This window comes from Nomia melanderi, chromosome 2 (genome assembly GCF_051020985.1).
Source record: "Nomia melanderi isolate GNS246 chromosome 2, iyNomMela1, whole genome shotgun sequence".
Taxonomy (NCBI): Eukaryota; Metazoa; Arthropoda; class Insecta; order Hymenoptera; family Halictidae; genus Nomia; species Nomia melanderi.
In genome coordinates, this window is record NC_135000.1 from 24,552,087 (window position 1) to 24,570,486 (window position 18,400).

The 18,400-nt window shown below is 43.4% G+C and overlaps 1 protein-coding gene across 9 annotated transcripts in view; it reads left to right on the forward strand.

Annotated features, from left to right (window-relative positions):
* The window catches only part of LOC116426948 (dystrophin, isoforms A/C/F/G/H), a 650,967-nt gene that overhangs the window by 82,812 nt on the left and 549,755 nt on the right, over positions 1-18,400 (forward strand). For all 9 annotated transcript variants that reach the window (XM_031976684.2, XM_031976686.2, XM_031976683.2 and 6 more), the window contains one exon: positions 9,008-9,228. In XM_031976684.2, coding sequence (XP_031832544.2) covers positions 9,008-9,228 — 221 coding nt within the window. The remainder of the gene's footprint in view (positions 1-9,007; positions 9,229-18,400) is intronic.

An 18,400-nucleotide genomic window follows, 5' to 3' on the forward strand; every position in this document is an offset into this window, starting at 1 on the left:
GAAAGATTCGCATTCACGGTTCGTCCCGCGGGAAGATGTATTTCGCGGGGAGCACTCAGCCAGACGCGTGAGTCGACGGTTCTTGTTAGCGTTGATAAAGAGCTGACGCGTTTTGAAAGACCGGAACGTTGGGCAAGCGTGTGATTCCCGTTGACGGCACGATGTTGGAAAAGTTCCACCCCTTTCGCCGTTGTTACGAGAGCAATAACTCCCTCTTGGCAGCTGCCGCGGCGACAAGTGTTACGAATGTCCTCTTCAGAAAGCACCCTCGCTTTCGGCGCCTGTTCCCCGGCGCGGGCTTTACGTTACAGATTCGAAATTAAAGGAGAAATATGTGCGGTCTGCCCCTTGCCCGATACGTATTTCCTACGAGCTAGACTAGATTCCCCTGGAAACCGCGCGGAGAGGTAGTTTCGCGTAGACGGTTGAATACAATTGATTCCTTCGTTTCACTCTTTCCCGTTTGAAATTTGCAGCGTTCAAGTGCGTCTCTGAAATTCAAGCTACCGTTAGGGCGGCACGTTCAACCAGTTAAGTGTGGAATTTAGTTTGAAAAATCTCTCACTGTGCGCGCAATAAAATCAAATAATGAAGTGTATACTCGTTAAATGCAGGCAAAATCTTAAAATATATCCTAACGAAAAACTAAAGCGAAACGAAGAATTACATGTTTGTCTCAAAAAATAAATCATTCATCGTTGAAAAAGTTGGCACTATTAAGAGTTTTAAGATGACGTGTATACTCGTCGAACACAGTTAACTGGTTACAGTGTTCTTTGACTTATGAACCTTATTTCAACAGAAGCGTTTCGATGAACTCTCAACAAAACCTTCATCTAGAATCACAGCTACCATTCATCTGCGAACTTCGAAACAATTTCAACACTTTCAATCTAATCTATTTACAAAATACAAACATCTCGGGCTTAAGCTTACTTCCTAACATTATAAAATAATTACTCATATCATCGAACAATAACATTCTTGTTCACCGTAAACGAGACGCAGACCTTTCACCCCCGGTCACCGCCTTCCTCTCGATTCTAAAAACAATAAACGGTCCGAGACAGCGGCAACAATTCTTCGCGAAATGTAACCATAATTCGTACTTAACGCTCGCGAATTCGTATTTTCCTTTTTCGCGTCGCGTGCGTCGTAGAAAAATGTCGGTTTACGACACGGGTCACGTATGACTCCGCGCCCACCCCGTCGCGGTCCCCTTAAAGAATAAAAGCCGAGGTGAATTTTAAGCGGTGCTCATGCGTTCTGTTTCCCCCCTCCCCGCGAACGGGATTTCCTTCTTGATTAGCATAATCTAACGGTGCGACGCCGCGCGGAGGGGCGGACGGGCGGACGGGGGCTTTGCGCGAGCATTGTTATTATGTATTTAGCGTGTAACTCAAGTTGGCCGACTAGTTCGGAGACCATCCGAGCCCCGGAACGCGCGGGGGACTTAGCAGTCGGGGCCAACTTATCATGGAACTTCGCGGAACACATCGGAACAAGTTCCTGTGTCTTACCTGTGTTGGGAACTTTGTTTCCATCCGGCTGGCGTACAGGTGCGCGATCGTTCCGCCGCGTCGCGGAGTTTCGTGCGGGGCCTATAAATTCTTTGGCATTGGCCCGCTGTTAATTTCCGCCGTTTACCTCGTCGCTCGAGGAATGACGAGCTGGCTCGCGAACGGTTGCGCGTTTATACAGGGTGGCACGATCGCGACCGTGCTCGTTCGTCAAGCAAAACTGAATGGGAATTAATTATGGACTTCAAGTAGTATGTTGATTTAGGGAAAATTGTGAAGTTCCAGAGTTTTCCATTGAACTCGTCGAATTCCATGAGATTAAGATCATCGTTAGAGTTCCGAATGAAATTGTTTCTACCATTAAGTTCCATTTCTTCTCATATCGTAGAAATATCGTGTATTTCGTCAATTCGCCGGCGATTGGGTGAAACTAAGAATATTTTTATGAGATGGAATTTCAAAGAGAATTCAGCGGGTCGCAGGAGCATCGAACTAACAAGCCGAGGAATGTCCAACGAAGCCTTACACGCCATTACCAACACTTCCATATTTCTCGCGCGCTTTAAGTGGACTAGATAACTGGAACCACAGTCATAACTCAGTCAGAAGTACGCGTTTTAACCGCGGCAGGATATCGACTGCGTAGATTTACTTATTCCACTTACTTATGCCTCGGTGAATATAATTAATCATTCGCTCTGAAAATGTTTAACAGGCTCCCCTGGCTGCGCCAACTAGGATACTCGCGAATTATATCGGAACCGTATTTACAGGTGATAAATAAAGGATGAAATTATAGGATCTTTGGTAACTGGGATGAAGTATGTACTGCGAAGTCTCGTATATTATTACCAACACCTCTATCCTGCCCATTTTTCTCGCGATATAATAGATGAGATAGGTAACTGGACAACTCTGTCAGAGCCGCGTGGATTTACTGTTCCAGGCTATCCACCCTCTCGATTTATCGGTATCCTTATTTATATCCTTCGAATATAATTAATCATCGATTCTTCCAGGCTCTTGTACCTTGGAGATCTTCTGGGTGTTTTATTCAAGGCTTTCTAAGATCGTGATGTATAGCGTGACGCTGATGTAGAGGCGCTATCAGGTTCAGCGCGAAATGAAAACCTCGTCAGGCTTTATTAAACTTCTTATTACGCCGAGTGCGCCGTAAATGTATATAGTCCGCGGATTAGTTGCGGCCGCACTGCACACGCTTATGGAAATTTACATTTTTGTGCGCCGCTTAACAAAAAGGAAAATTAACCGGAGTTTTAATTGTTTCTTTTTAACGCACCATTAACTTGCCAGGGGAATAACACCGGTTTTATACTCCGGCTGCGGTTTTATTGTTTGGTTTTTTGTTTTCACTGGAATTGAGTTCTTTATTCGAGAGAGGAAGGCTTAGATTTTTTTTTGTCGACAGAGGAGCATGTGTTCGAGCTTCCGTGGAGTATTCTAAGTTAATGAATGCAGCTTCAGGAAAATGGTAAAATGACTAATGTCGATCTGCGCTCGTTAAAGGCATTTTCGTTCGTTTTAACGAAATCATTTTTAGAAAGTATCTTACTATAGACCGCTAATATAATGGTTCTGGAATGAGCAGGCGAAAAATTATAGTCCTTGTAATGCAACGAATTCTTTTCAAACCAGAGAGTCTTATAATCCGTAAATCCGCCGAACGTGTATGAATTTGGCAGGAGAACGATAAAACATTCCCGCTTGTTTCAGTAAAAGACGAAGAAGGCAATGGAACTAAAACAGAACTTGTAATGAACTTGTTGAAGACAAAAACCGGTGAATTATATTTCCCTTTTCCTTAACTTTATTCGTTCGACCGAAGCCAATTCGTTGTTCTACCGCAAACAAGGAGCAATGTAATTACTTTTCACTGCATTACATGTCCTTTCTTTCACAAGTTCTTCGTTCCAAAAGTAACAACAAACAGTAAACTCCATTACTTTCCATTTTAATTTACGTTCGAAACTTCTGAACATAAATCCTCATAACAATACTATTTCACTGATTTCTCAATACATCATTAGAGGCACGATTTTGAACAAGCTTTTCCCTATCTATAAAACCTTTCCCAAAAACATGCCCTTGACGAATCCAAAAATCATTGAAATCAAAGTGTATTAGTATATTAGATTTTGTCCTTATCACTGAATCTAAGATTTCTAGATATCAAATTTCAACTGAGACGTCGGAAATTTTCAATTTCTCACTTGATTTCAATATTCTAAAATGATTTCTACCCTGCTCCGATTAACCGTGACTGTGTTCCCGGCCGCAGGGACACCGGCGTTCCGAGAACAGATCAAGATATATCGCCGCGGCCGAGAAATATTTCTTCGTCCGTGAAAGTTCCGCGGCTCATGAGTAATTATGCGAGGAAACGAGTTTCTGTCGTTCGCCTCGCTCCCGCCGCTTTCCAATTCTCTCCCTTTTCTTCTGTCCCCTTCCATCCTTTCTTTTCCCCCCGGCCTTCCGTCCTCCTCTCGTTCACCGTTGCCGTCTGCAGCCGGAGTGTAACGAAATTCAGCAATAAAACGAGCCAACGCCGGTTGTTAAGATAATGCCCCGCTCCTGGTACTGTCTAGAGAACGCAGAAGCCTCCGGTATAAAAATATAATGGCTTTCGCAAAGCTGGATTTCACGGGGATTCCTGCATAATTCGCGGTCCACGGCTACAAACGTATCTTTTGTCCGACGCGGCATCCGAATTCTTCGCGACATATTCGCCGGGCCGCGTTGCTCTCGTTTCGCAATAATTGAATCGTTGTTCCGTTGATTTCTGTTCGTCGGAGCTTAACCCTTTGCACTCCGAAGGTGCCCCTCGGTCGCCGCTCGATTGGCGCATCAAAATTGTAAAATTTCGTATTTAACGTTAAGTCTTGAGTAATCTATCGATACGCGAAATGTGAAAATAAAATACCATTATTCGGTGAATAGATTCCTTAATTTAAAAAAATGTTATCTATATCTCATAAAAGTAAATTGAATATTTCTAGTGACAAATTTTTGGAGTGCGAACGGTTAATTGCTCGCTTCGGAATGGAATCATTATATTTTCGGGGAATCTCGAGCGCGATGGTAATCTCGCTCGGAATCGAATCTTACCCGCGGAACACGGGAACGCTGGAACGCGGCGACTATGCAGTAATAATAATACTAATTGATCGAAATTGCGCACTTCGATAAATTTCAATTGCACAACAAAATGCAACGAGAGGGTCGTTAATTAATTGAATATTCATTTGTTAGCTAATCCCGGTAACAATAACCGATGTGTACGCTGTATGGAAATATATTATTATGGATTCTCGGTAAACGCTTCAGCGAACAGCTTTAGAATTGCAGCGCAAACAAAATCATTGTTGATTTTCGTAAACAGTGGGCACCGCCTAGCGGTAATGGACCGCGGGAATTTACGCGACTCCCGGAACACCGAAATTAACGTAGATACAATCTTGTTAATAGTACAAATTGTATCAATATATTCCGTACAGCATTTGAATTAAATCGACTTTATCACAATTCCGTATCGCACAGTTTTTCACGAATATTCTCTCGATATAAACGCAGTGGTATTCTTTCATTGTCCACATCTTTCTCTTGAATCACCGCCACGCCGCGCGAATATTTCAGTCGACAAAATGAACGCCTCGCATCAAACAAATTATCGCAAACCGCGCAACATCTATATTACATCGCGCCCCAATAAATTATTACAACTCACGGAGCAAAGCTAAAACTGTATTCCCAACGAATCACCGCCGAACTTTCCCCAGTGACAATTATAATTCTACGATATTATACATCCCAACGAACCGCCATCGATTCTCCCAACTCCAAAAGCGAACCCATAGTTGCTCGAACAAATTTCGATTTTAGTTCACAAATAGTTGCTTAAATCATAATACGATACTCGAGCGTCCTCGAGAATTTCGGCTGATAGAATTAGAGTCACGTAGGATGTTAATCTTCGATCCCCGTACGTAGCTCGTTATCGATCTTCGCGAATAATTCCGAACATCGGCTCCGATAACCGAAGTGAATTCCATAACGGGCGCGCATAATTTATTATCGGTCGTATTGCGTGCACCGGCAACAGTTATACGGCTGCGTAATAGATATTGCCAGTCTGGCTCATAACGCCGCGCCAGCCCCGGGATCCGCGGTCGTCTAACCGTTAACGAGATTAATCCATCGAAACGCGCGGCTGGGATACCGAGGAGCGTAAGCACGGGAGACCGACTTGAGAAATATCATCGTACCAGCTACCCGGGCACCGATGGTAATAAAACGGCGCAAGGGGAAGAAAGGATCCTCGGCTCCGCCGGTGTTATTCTTGCCGGCGGTTTAATGCCGTATCCGATCCCCGCGACCGCGAGAATATACGTTTGCTTTGACGATACGCGTGAAAATTATTAGCAAAGAGACGATAAATCGGAACAACGCTGGTCGCGATTCGCCTTCGTTCTAATTGGAGAGCCTGACACCGTGAGTCCCCGATAACGGAAAGAAACAATGAATATTTCCACTCGAGCCGGGCTCTTCCGGGGAAAGTGGATTGGAGAAGTAGAATTACAATATTGATCGAGCGAAAGAAGAAATCTAGATTAAGGTTCCATTTCGAAATGCCAGGTTTGTGGAACTCGTCAGTCTAACGCGAATTGAATTTCATGAACCGGGAGTTGTCCGTTTCCAAGCCTCTAATTCTCTAGATTTAAACGAACTTGAACTTTGCAGAAATAATAGACTACGATAAATGTTCGTGGAGTTAATTCGAAATAGAAGTTTGTATAAATTAACGAAGCAGACGCTGATGAATAGAGATAAAGTTGCTGCAATCAGTCATGTTTACGTACACACGCAGAAACGAGCGTGAGATTTGCATAGCTATTTTCCCTTTGCTTCCTAGAACACTATTATCCTTAATTATATCACTTTGTTGCACCATTCCCAGCAGGGATAATCGAGGCAAGGGAGAACAGTCCTTCCATCACGTTACGAACAGCAGCGGGAAGCACCCTGAAACGAGGATTTTTAAAACACTGCTTTTGTTATCCGCTCCGCGCCCGTCCGATTTAACGGCCATAGTAAACTATCCCTTTCCACCGTCAAAGCGGGGATATCTCGTTCGCCATCATAAAGGGGTTAACTTCCGCCCGGAATTCGAGTCGGCCCGCGTCCCCCGCAGCAGTGAGCCAGCTTTCAGACCTTGCGATCGCAAATTTCTGTAAAACGGATTGTCCCGAGCGTAAAACACAATTTCACCGGCGGAAGAAGTTCTCGCCGCGGCGGGGGTGTATCGGGGAGGGACGGATCGGCGCGCTGTCACAGGCCGTTAACGTCTCCGGAGAAGAGTCGCGGATCGATCGCCGCGAAAAAGGCCGGCGTCCGCGGGAAACTTTTCAATTACATTAGCGTCGGAGCATATTAAACGCGTCTTCGAGGAATCTCGGCGACGATCTCGATTTCTCCCCGCGCGGACGGTAAACTTATAAACCATGGAAACTTAGTTTCACGTTCAATGAATCGACCGGCACCGTGCCTCCTCCGGGAACCGTGATTCCGCTCGGCAAACCCGCCCCGTCGCTTTTCGTTTACATTATCTATCGCGGCGTCGCGCGACAAAGAATACAATGGGCCGGTCCGCCGACCGGAAAATTACAAGTTTCCACGGCGAACCTGGAACGGCTCGGCGACCGTTTCCGTTCCTCGTCCAACTGGGTCACCGCGGTGGTTTTTTTTTTTTTAATACGCTTATCACGCGTGACTCGCGCGTAGACCGAGCGGGTTGTCGATGTCTTTCGAGTGGCGTCGCCGCTGGATATCGATTCCCCGTGATTGACACCGAAAACCGGGCTACCAGCGACGTCACCGGGTCAGAAACGAACTCCTTTTTTCCGCTTTGATTGCTAGCTCCGCTCGCCTCGATGTCGCGGCGGACGTGTTTTTTTGAAAGGATTTAATTGAACCATGCTTCGGCAAATAAACTACGGCGCGCGTCGAGGGTCGCTTGTGTAAATTGTTATGTAGGGATTGGATCGACTGCGGACGCGTTCATTGAAACCAGGATGCTCGGTTATTCTCTGGTAACGGAGGAACTACGTTTTTACTGGATTTAAATGAGAAGAATAATGATTGTGCGCGGTGTATTTATTCTGTAGTGTTTGACGCGAGGCTGATTGGATATTGCAAATGAAGCGAGTATGTGTTGTCGATAATCGACTGTGCAGCACGAGGGTTTCAACGGCTGGAGTTACGATTTATTTCTCAACTGTAATCGATACAATTAGTTCGATATTAATATTTTGAGGAAAGAGAAACATTTTACGTGTGTTCTATGTTTATATTTGCTCTAAAGTTTAACCCTTAACGGAGCAAAAGTCTTTTTATTATTTTCTTCACTGTTATACTTGTAATATTTACAAATAACACGTTAAGCACTGCGCTAGGTCACTTCTATGAATTTATTTCCGCTCGTTATCTATGTTACGCTACTTTTTGACGGTGAGTAAACTTGAATAGTTCCCGGCCAGATCGTTTTCGGAACTTTCCTTACACAATAGAGACTGTAAGAACTGTTTATTATTACAACATACAAAGGACATATTACATGAGAGGATTTTCTAAAGAAATCAGCACCATCTGTTATACACACTTCCTTACAAACAAATAATTCAACATCTGCAAAGGTTTCCGGCTGCAGAGTTTAAAAACAAAAACAACGTTTGCTTTCTATTACAATAAAAATTCAATGTACAGTATGCAATATATTACACTCACCATTTTATTACTATACCTTGCATTAATGACATCGACGTTGCATGGACTCAATTCCAAAAACGATCTACCCGGGGATTTCTGAACGCCACTGTACATCCTCGTCAAATTCTCTTCAACCAGTTAACTGTGGAATTTAGTTTGGAAAATCTCTCATTGAACACGCACCAAAATCAAATAATAGAGTGTATACTAGTCAAAAGCGGAGCAAATGATCTATAATACATTCTAACGCGAAATTAAAGCAAAACGAAGAATTACATGTTTATCTGGAAAAATAAATAACTGATCGTTGAAGAAATTAGTACCGTTTTACGTTTAGAGATGACGTGTATACTCGTCGAACAACGTGATGAAGATTTTCAATATGATTCAACAAATGTATGTATTACTCATTTCATTCGAATTCAAAATAAATATTATTCCTCAGTAATCAACTATTACAATTAAAAGGAAATATAGGCGCAACGTATGCCTAGAATTTTTCTCTTCCCAATAAATTATTAATGACAAAGTAGCCGTATCGATCGGAGCTGAGAAAGAAATCATAGGCAAAGGGGTTAACGTGTTCACCACGAGACCGACACGTTGTTACAAGCCGAAGGGTTAATCAATTCGGTTATAGAAAAAGGCGGGTTCAGTGTGTCACAGGGTATCGTCTACAGCATAGATTCCTCTTTTTGTTGCAGAAGTCGAGAGAAGTGCAGGAGCTGCACCGGGGGCGGCGGCGGGTGCAACTGCAGGGGGCCCTCGGGGGTTGGCACCTTCCCCTGCCCCCTCGACACCATCGACCGCAAGCAACACCGCCAGCGCTAGCCCGTCGGACTCGACCTCCTCGTCCTCGGCCTCTCCTAAACCTTCTTCTCCGCTCTCCGCCGACGTAGCGGGCTTTGACAAATCGGTGCTACAGGTAAGACTTCTTCCGCTTTTTACTTATCCATCCTGCGCACAGTTCGCCGGCTAACAAATATGCCGCTTTATTAGCATAACGGACTTTCATAACTTCTGAACTGAACGGGGAATGAATCATGTTCCCGAGACGTTCGAGCGCCACGCAGTTACCAGTCTATACCTCGGGAGAACTCGGGCCAGCTCGACGGGATTTCGCGTGATTAATATTTTACACAGACTCTAGAATGTTACGCAAGCCTTTCTCGACGAATTAAACGAAACAAGAGAAGTTAAAGCGAACCATGGGTAAGGTGAAACTTCAACCCTTCGCACTCCAAAAATTTGCCACTAGAAATATTCAATTCATTTTTATGAGATATGGATGACATTTTTTTAAACTAAGGAATCTATTCACCAAATAAGGGAAACAATGGTATTTTATTTCCCCATTTCACGTATCGACAGATGAGTCAAGACTATGTTAAATACGGAATTTTACAATTTTGATGCAATAATCGAGCGGTGACTGAGAGGCACCTTTGGAGTGCAAAGAAAACGCCGAACCTAATTTACATTATAATCAGTTTTCGGAAACAATTTTCAACGTCTACGTTCACGAGTTAACCAAACACTCTGAATATTTCCCTCGAACGCGGTAGAATGTTCTTTTCAAAGAAATTCGCCAAGAATTTGGAAATTTCCCAGAGGATCCCCGACGAGAGACACTTTTGTCCGTAGGACGTAGCCAGCGGCGGCGTTCCGATAGTTTCGGAAGCATTCACGGGGCGCTCTGGTCGCGAGCGATCCGCGTCCTGCGAAATTTCAGAATGTTTTCCACGGAGGAACGGGGTGCATTAAATTGCTCGGAGCAACAGGCTGTATCGCCGAAGAAAAGGGTCACCGGATCGTCCTCCGGGGTCGAAACGATAACGCGGGAGGAATAATGATCGCCATTAAGCCGGCCCGAAGCGAAAATCCGGCGTTAAATTTAACGCGCGCGCGAAACACCGGGGCGAAAGTTGCTGCTCCCGTCTTGGGCCGGCGCTGTGGGACTGGCTAGTTGGGGGTGGCAACGGGGAACGACGGGGCGGAGGTTAGTTACGATAGTGCGGGCCCTCGGTCTGCCCCCGGGCGACCGGGCTAATTAAAGCTCATAAATTACTTGGACGTGGAAACAGACTGACGAGGATATGGCAGCGTAACGAACGGACGTGGCTGATGGCGCTGAAGAGAGAGCCGAACGGCCACGAAGAAATGCGTTTCATAGCGTTTTCGGGCGGCTGGTAGGGGTTTAAATTTCCTCGACCCGGTTCTTTTCCCTGTGCCTAATGATGTTTCCGGAATTTAATTCTCGCGTCTTTAGCTCGGGCCTGGCCGTGACGCGTCTTGGAATGATTCTTGTCGGAGGGTTAATGTAGTTTGTGTGAGTCAGAACGGGGCTGGAATATTAATTGTTCGGCTATTAGCACTTTTACTGCGAGGAATGCTGTAATTAATGTCCTCGGAGCTTTCTTACTGGGTATTATCAGTTTTCCGTGGTGTTTTAATTGAAAGATTCGTTACGGATGGAGAAACGAGCGAATTTAGAGAACCTGCTATTGTATACGTAGTAGGGTAGTGATTATTTTAAAGAAAGTATAAATGGTCTAGATAAAGTCGAGTGGGGTAAGTGCATCCCAGTTTTTAGTAAGTTCGACTTTCAACCCTTATATCTTTAATTTGTTTTATAATACTTTAATATTTATTGAAATCAACGAATACTGAAGTTAATACGCTTTAATTAACATTGACAGAAACGCCAATTTCACTTGTATATTTTAATTTGTTAAGAAAATTGTAAAAAATCCAACAGCTGTGCACTTTCCCTGAAAATAGGGCGCTACCGACCATTGAAACCGATTTGAATCATATGGTACGAGGCAAGAGTATAACTATTGATATGTTTGCTATAAAATACTTTTTACCGCATTGAAATACGTTGTTTCGTTTTGGAGTAAAGCAAATAAATAAAATAAATAAATAAATTCATACAAAGGAATTAGTGAAACGTATTTATTCAACATAGCTAATTACTGTAAGTACATTATTCAGAGATGTAAAACAAGAAATAATCAAGCAGGAGGAAATAATCAATATTTACGATGTAAGAGCACACTACTGTTTTTCTCAATAAATTTCAATAATTCAACGGAAATTATTTATTTAAAGTGAAATATAAACAATATTTTTTATTACATACCAAAAATAATAACACGGAACATACAATTTCCTTAAAAACTACAGCACATTTATGATAACCCCAAAGTAGACGTGCTCTTTACGCGTGGTGCTTTCGAACTGGTTGGCGTAAATCGGGGATTCCCCTCATTAATTGGGAGACATCTAAGTGGATAGGACGGTATTAACTTTGAGTAGATTACTACATATTAGATACTGCAATTTCTCTCGTATTATACTAATAAGAGCCCGTTTATGCACTTACCCCATTCTACCTTATTTATTTTGCAGTTAAGATCAAGGAATGATGAGATTTTTAATACTGTATTATCTTCGCTCCTTTATACAAACTTCGTCGCCATGTAAGAAAGATTCTAATGATAACCATCGGCAAATACCGTACGTAATTCAGGGGATTCCACAATGTACCGCGAGGAAGTCGGCGAAGACAAACATTATTTAGAATCGGGGGGTAGTGGCTTCTTTCGGCGAGCGTTTCAAGAGACACGAGAAATTTCGCTCGGGGACACCGTATCTCGAGGAGGGCATTTAAATTCACGCGCCGTGGCATCGGGCAATCTGGCTCTGGAAATAAGGGGTAACGCGCGTTCTATGCTTCCCAAAGTAGGAGGGCGGTCTAACTAGATTACCGGTGTGTCGCTGAAATTAATTCCCCTTCGATGCCCCGTGCTCGGACATCGATTGATTTTCCGTCGACCGAGAACATCGCGCACAATTCACGTCAAATGATACTGTCATTCCTGCTCTCCGTTCCTGAATCACGTTCATCGTCTAACATTCTTATCAATAATTTCAATTACCTCAGAAAATCTCACTTCGCTTCAGGACGAAATACGAGATGTCAACAACGCGCAAGATAAAAGCACACGGTTCGCCGAAGGTGAACAATTGGAAATTTTTTTCAACAGAAAATCCTCATGCAAATTTCATTCGCAACGTTCGGTCCTCGCCGCGAGGGAATCACGTTCGTTTCCGCAGCACCGGCGCCGCTTATTTGTTGCGACAAAGATTTCCAGCGTCGACGTTCCGCTATCGACTTATCTAGTCAACCGCGCGGCGATCCGAGGCGCATAGACGTCGGTGAATTCCGGGGAAACGTAAGCCCGGCAGAATATTCTGCCGCGGTCGGCACGGGTTCGGTTATCAGGGACAGGAATTAGATTTGTGTGACGCCGGTGGACAGCGCGGAAACGGCACGGCAAAGCCGAACTGCTCATGTAGCCGTATAACTCGGTCAATTTTATCGAGTTACTCTCCCGTTTCTCTGCCTTCGCGCCATCCTGATCTTCATTCATCCCCTACCCGGACCGAAACGTTCTTATCCGGGAAAGGGCTGTCCAAATGCGCCCGAAATTCCCCGGGATCCGACGTCTGAGTTAACTCAACGTGATCTTGAATTTTATCTTATAATACATCTGTCGATTGATTCTTTTTTCTGAATTTCTCTCACATTTCCTGGTGCGTGCAGTCTCTGGTGTTGCAACGAGCAATGTTTCTCTTATTGTACGGTTATACTACTTACAGCAGTAGTTTCTTGAAATTCGTTACAAGAATTCTCTACTATACTCTACAAGTTTAGTATCTATTATTTTATTATCTTCTAAGTGTAATTCTCATTTTCCGTATTTTCCTTTTTATGTAATAGATCATGTTTCCTTCATTGCGTGGTTGTACTACTTGTCATCAATATAGAACGAATGTCGCGTATCTGACACGGTTTCGAATCCTATTTAGCAAAATATGTGTCGGTTGATTTTCTTAGTGTTTTTATTGTTTATCTCGCTAACTTTTTAACACTGTAGCAGGTTATGTCTCTATTATTGTTAATTAGTTGGCGATGGTAGTTTGTACTGCTGGAACATATTACGTCGATTGCATGTTTCCGAATCCGGTAGTTGAAACCGTTTACACGAGCAATTTACTTTCCGCCGGCGTGCCGCTGCCGGATAAAAATCCGTAATCATTTTCCTCGGGGTAACTTTTATTGTCGTCTAGCCCATTGTGTCGATCCTACGGGGCTACGCTTTTCCTATTTGCCGAGTCAACAGACAGACTCCAGCCGGTCCAACGTCATAACAGCTATCTCCCCCCTCCTGCCACTTCCGGCTACGCTGTCTCGCTGACAAGTATTGTGCTGTTTGCATAACGCGATGAGAGGCACCGAGGTAACGAGACTCGAGCAGGAATCGAGTTGCCAATGAAATTCTATTTCGCTTCATCCCGTGTTACATACGTGCTACCTGTAGAAGCGATCGCAGTCGACTCGGCTGCGCGTTCTCGAGAAGATTTGAAAGACTATACCGAACCGGTCTACATGTTACCACCAGGAAATAGTTCCTCGCTTATAGTATTCACTGTTCATAAAGGAAAATCGAACAAAGAAATCCAGTTGCTTGTTATGCCAATAAATTCAATAAATCTAAACAAAATATTAGAAAAGTCAAACTGAAACTACTCATTGAGTTCTTAAATATAATCTCGTAGTTTATAATTTCTAATAACAATATCTACAGGATTAATTTCATTATGTAAAATATAGGATAACGGCCGTCATAAATATATGACGCCGGCAGCGAACGTGTTAATCAGCCACCGTGGAATCATACGTAATAAAAATCTTCATTAACTTACAGAAACTTCTGTTTCATTCTGTTTTCTCACATTCAAAAAATCTACAAAGCTCATCAAACCTTTCCAATCATCTCACTACACTAAAATCTGTGAGATCCAGAGATTACTTATTTTCATTATATTATTTCATTTCATTATATTATTCTTTCCAACTTGAAGTGCTTAGTAGTAACAGCATTTTCTCATATGAAATGAATCTATCAAAATATCTTTCGGTTGAAAATTAACATAACCAATTCAAAGTATTCAACATAAAATAACATCATACCCGTCTATATCCATCATCCTTTATTCTGTACGTAAAGCATAAAACAGAGATCAAATTCAGAACCTGCCACCTCTTAGAATTTCCCCGCAGCTCCGCGGGAATCATGTTCTCCGGATCGAGGTTTTCCCGGCGACGTTTTCCACGTGCAGGACGCGGCCGGCACACACACGGCCTCGTTTCCTCTCGCAACAGAAACTCGTCGTCTGTCCTGTCTCAATCGAGCGTCACGTTTCGCGACCGTGTCGTCCCGCAACACGAGCGTTACGTGCAAACCCCTGCGCCCGGTGTCCGCCTATACCACAGACACACACGCGCGCACACTTGCCGTTTCGTACTCCATTTTCCTTTGAGCCGGTCACGGTATCCAGCTTATTAGATTCTTGTCGGCTGTTCCAGCGAGATGTTTTCCTATTCGACGTCCGACCGGCTGCATCTTGAGCGTTCCTAGAATGCAGCCGACCCGGCCGTCCTCCCCGCGTATTAAATCCGTTGTTTCCCCTCGAATTCGTTTGCATGTGTAATCTGATTTGCAGCGGCGTACCGGATATATCGTTGCAAAAGTGAATTTATTCGTGAAATATTTCATTTCGTTCGAAAGTGCACGTGAAACAATTGTACGCGAATTTTATTCAGCAATTCATCCAATCTTTTCTGTTATTAGTTTCTTTTCCATCAGTTCTAATAAGCTTCGATGACATCATATTTACATTTAACACTAGAACTACCGTACCAGTCGAGATGACTGGTTTTGATTTTTTTGCTTCGCAGTTATTGATACTTTAGAAGCGTTGAATATTCGAAATAATTTCGAAAATAGTTTCTGAATACTACGACGAATATCCGAAGAAACTGAAAAAATCTGTTATTACAATTTTAATACGGATCACGTGTCAACCATATTAAATGCTTGGTAATTCTAGTGTTAAACGTTTTACTATCTTACCGTTTCCTAGTATTCACCTTTTGCATGCGTGGCTCTAATATTTTTGCTTCGATTAGTATTCTTCGCGTCGATCGGTATGAAACTGAGATATAAACTTGTTCGAGAGCATTGTATATGTTAACGTTATTACAATCTCTCGTTAAGCGAGCTTTATAGACAACGCTGGTGTCTTGTTTGGGCTCGGATTGTTTTCCAGGAGAACATGTTCCTCGAAGGATCGCGCAACCCGCGGAAAGACGAGAAATATTTTCGTTCCTTTCTCTGTTCCCGAAGGATTCGGTACAGGAAAATAGGCTGCGAAACAACGGAACGCTGGACCGGAGCCGGTCGATGGTCGAGGAATAGTTGTTAAACTACGGCGGAAGTATGCGCGGAATGTTCCTCCCGGCTTTTCGCCATTCGCCGGAAAGAAGAGAAAGGAACGCGCGCTCTTCGAATAGGGAAAAGTAACTTCGCTGAATTTTACTGAAGAATTTAATATCGGACACGCCAATAGTATCTCGCAGCCTCTTTATCATCCTTCGAGATTCAGGATTGATGTTTTAACGCATTCGCTGCTGCCGGGATTCCTAATTTTAGAGAACAACTTCAGTCGAAATAAAGATGCCTTTTCGCCTTTAATTTTCGTACAAGATTAATATAATCTTCGATTTCACGTGATTATGATTGTGTGGTAGTACCTTTGCCTCGCGAGTTTCTGTCTATTAAGCGCCAGGACTAAACAATCGTAACATACAAGATAACCGATGTGAAATGAAAATGTTTAATAACGTAACTAAGTCGATAATAGTGTAACGCAAACATTCCAAATAATTAATCATTGTTCCTGCTCTTCTTTGCTGCAAAAAAAAACTCTATGGGAAAACGCTTAAAATTTTCGTGGCGCTTAACGTGTTAAAGCTACATAATCCTTAACCCTTTGCACTCGAAAGTTTTTCACTGGAAATATTTAACATTTTTCGACGAGACACAGACGACACTGTTTGAAACTAATTTAACGATAGTTCACAGATAAATTAAGCGACAGAGTAATTTTATTTAAATATTTCCTATAGAAATACAAAGTTTCATTTAAAATACTAAATATTTCTAGTTTTGCTGTATCCAATCAAATGGTGACTGAGAGTCACCTCTCGAGTGCAAAGGGTTAATAATTATCTAAAAGAAAGAAAAATCCTTCGTTCAACTAAATCTGTAATCACTACAAATAATAGTATATACAAATATAATTACCACAGCAAAGCCGAAGTGTTCGCAAGAGAATTATTTAATTTCGACTTGAAAGAACAAACACTTGTCAGATTCAATTTCAAAACATCGATAGCTCTACTGGACGTTATAAGGCAATGGATTAACCGATGCTCTGATGCGCCGTTGATGCACTATCGATGCATCATCGATACAACGTCAGTTCCTGGCATATGGAATATCACATGGTACGCCGGCAACGCTTCGAATGGCAGCGAACGCGTTAACGTTTCCGTCGCGATCGGGTTGGCCGCGATTCCGTCGGAATAATCGCGGAATTCTTTTTCACCGTGGACCGTTCGCCGCGCTCGATTAACGGATTCGTTAAAATTGGATCGGATCTCGCCGATTGGCGGGCATCGATTCGACGGCCGCGTTTTTATTTCGAATTAAGCGGCTTGTTTATTACGAGTGCCGCGAACGAACAAGTAGAGGAGCCGCGATATAGGTCAGACTCAGCCCACGGTTATCCTCCTCGCGGCCGATATTTTTAATTAAATCGCCGCCGGCCCTGATCATCAAGGACACTTATCTTCTACGATTCATCCCCGTTCCGTTCTCGCCGCGCGAAAAATTATTAAATATCTGGATCCGCGGGATCCCCTCTCCTGTGGAAGTCTCGCCGCGTTCGGTGAACCGCGCCGCGAAGCGTCGCTGTAACGAGGTGACACAGTTTTCAACGATCTAGACGTAATCCTTTCGCCCCGTAATTAATTCCTCTAATTATTCTTGCGAAGTGTCAATTAAAGGAGACGAGAGGTCTTTTAATCTTCGTCGAAGCACCCGGAAGATATTGCTTCGTATTGTACTGTACATTACACGATCGCTTGAACATCGAAATATACACAAATATATATATATATTATTAAAAGGAGACCTAAAAACTTGTAAATACAGAGATACTAATTTCAACGAGAAACTGTTGAAAATTCTCCGCGACGTGATACACGTTACAATATCGAGCATCAAACAATTCTTCTCCTTCGTTCGATTTCGCTGTTAGCGTAGGTTCCCTTGTACACGCATATGTCAATACCCGTCGGATCGTTAATAATCTTCCGCTAGAAACAGCGGCGCGTTATATCATTGTCGCAATGACTGCGCGATACGAGTCCGTCGATCAATCTGTCAATTAGACAACAGATTACACCGTGTCCGATAAGGGAACGGTTTCTCCGTAACAAATAGGCTAAAATGAAGTTCTCCTCCGTATTGAATAGAGGGATCCACCGTGGAATTAGCGGCGTGCTCACCGCCGCGTTGTTACAGGAAACGGTCCTCCCTGTAGGAGCGATGTTTCCGCGAGTGGGAAGCGTGTAACTCTCTCGTAGGTCGATAAATCGCGAAAGAGATAAGCCGGAATGCTACAGGAAATTAAGGTCTCGCCGTTGGTTCGACGTCCCGCCAACCCTAAAAGTCACTCTCCCTCGGGTTCGGGTTTGAGCCACTGTCCTTCGCCTCTCCGGCTTTCACCTTAGCCCTCGACGGCCCCCACATAAAGCCGGCCTGATTAAGTGCATGTTGTCGAAGAACGATCATATCTCTCGTGCGGTTTTCTTCGCGGTGGACCAGCTTCTTCTTTTTTCCTCTCTTTCTTCCCTTCTTTCTTTCTTTCTTTCTTTCTTTCTCTCGCCCTCCCCTCTTGAAAAGACTCTGACGGGGAAGCCCGATGAAAATGAAAGGCCTAGACGTCGGCCCCCTCGGTGTCCCGGGGGAGCAGGCCGCGAAAAGAGGGTGGAAAAAAATATATATGTGTATATATATATGTATATACGTGTATGTATGTATATAGTGGAGTAAGGAAATATTCCTGCGAATCCTCGTATATATGCCACGGAACTTTCACGCGACAGTAAGTTTGAT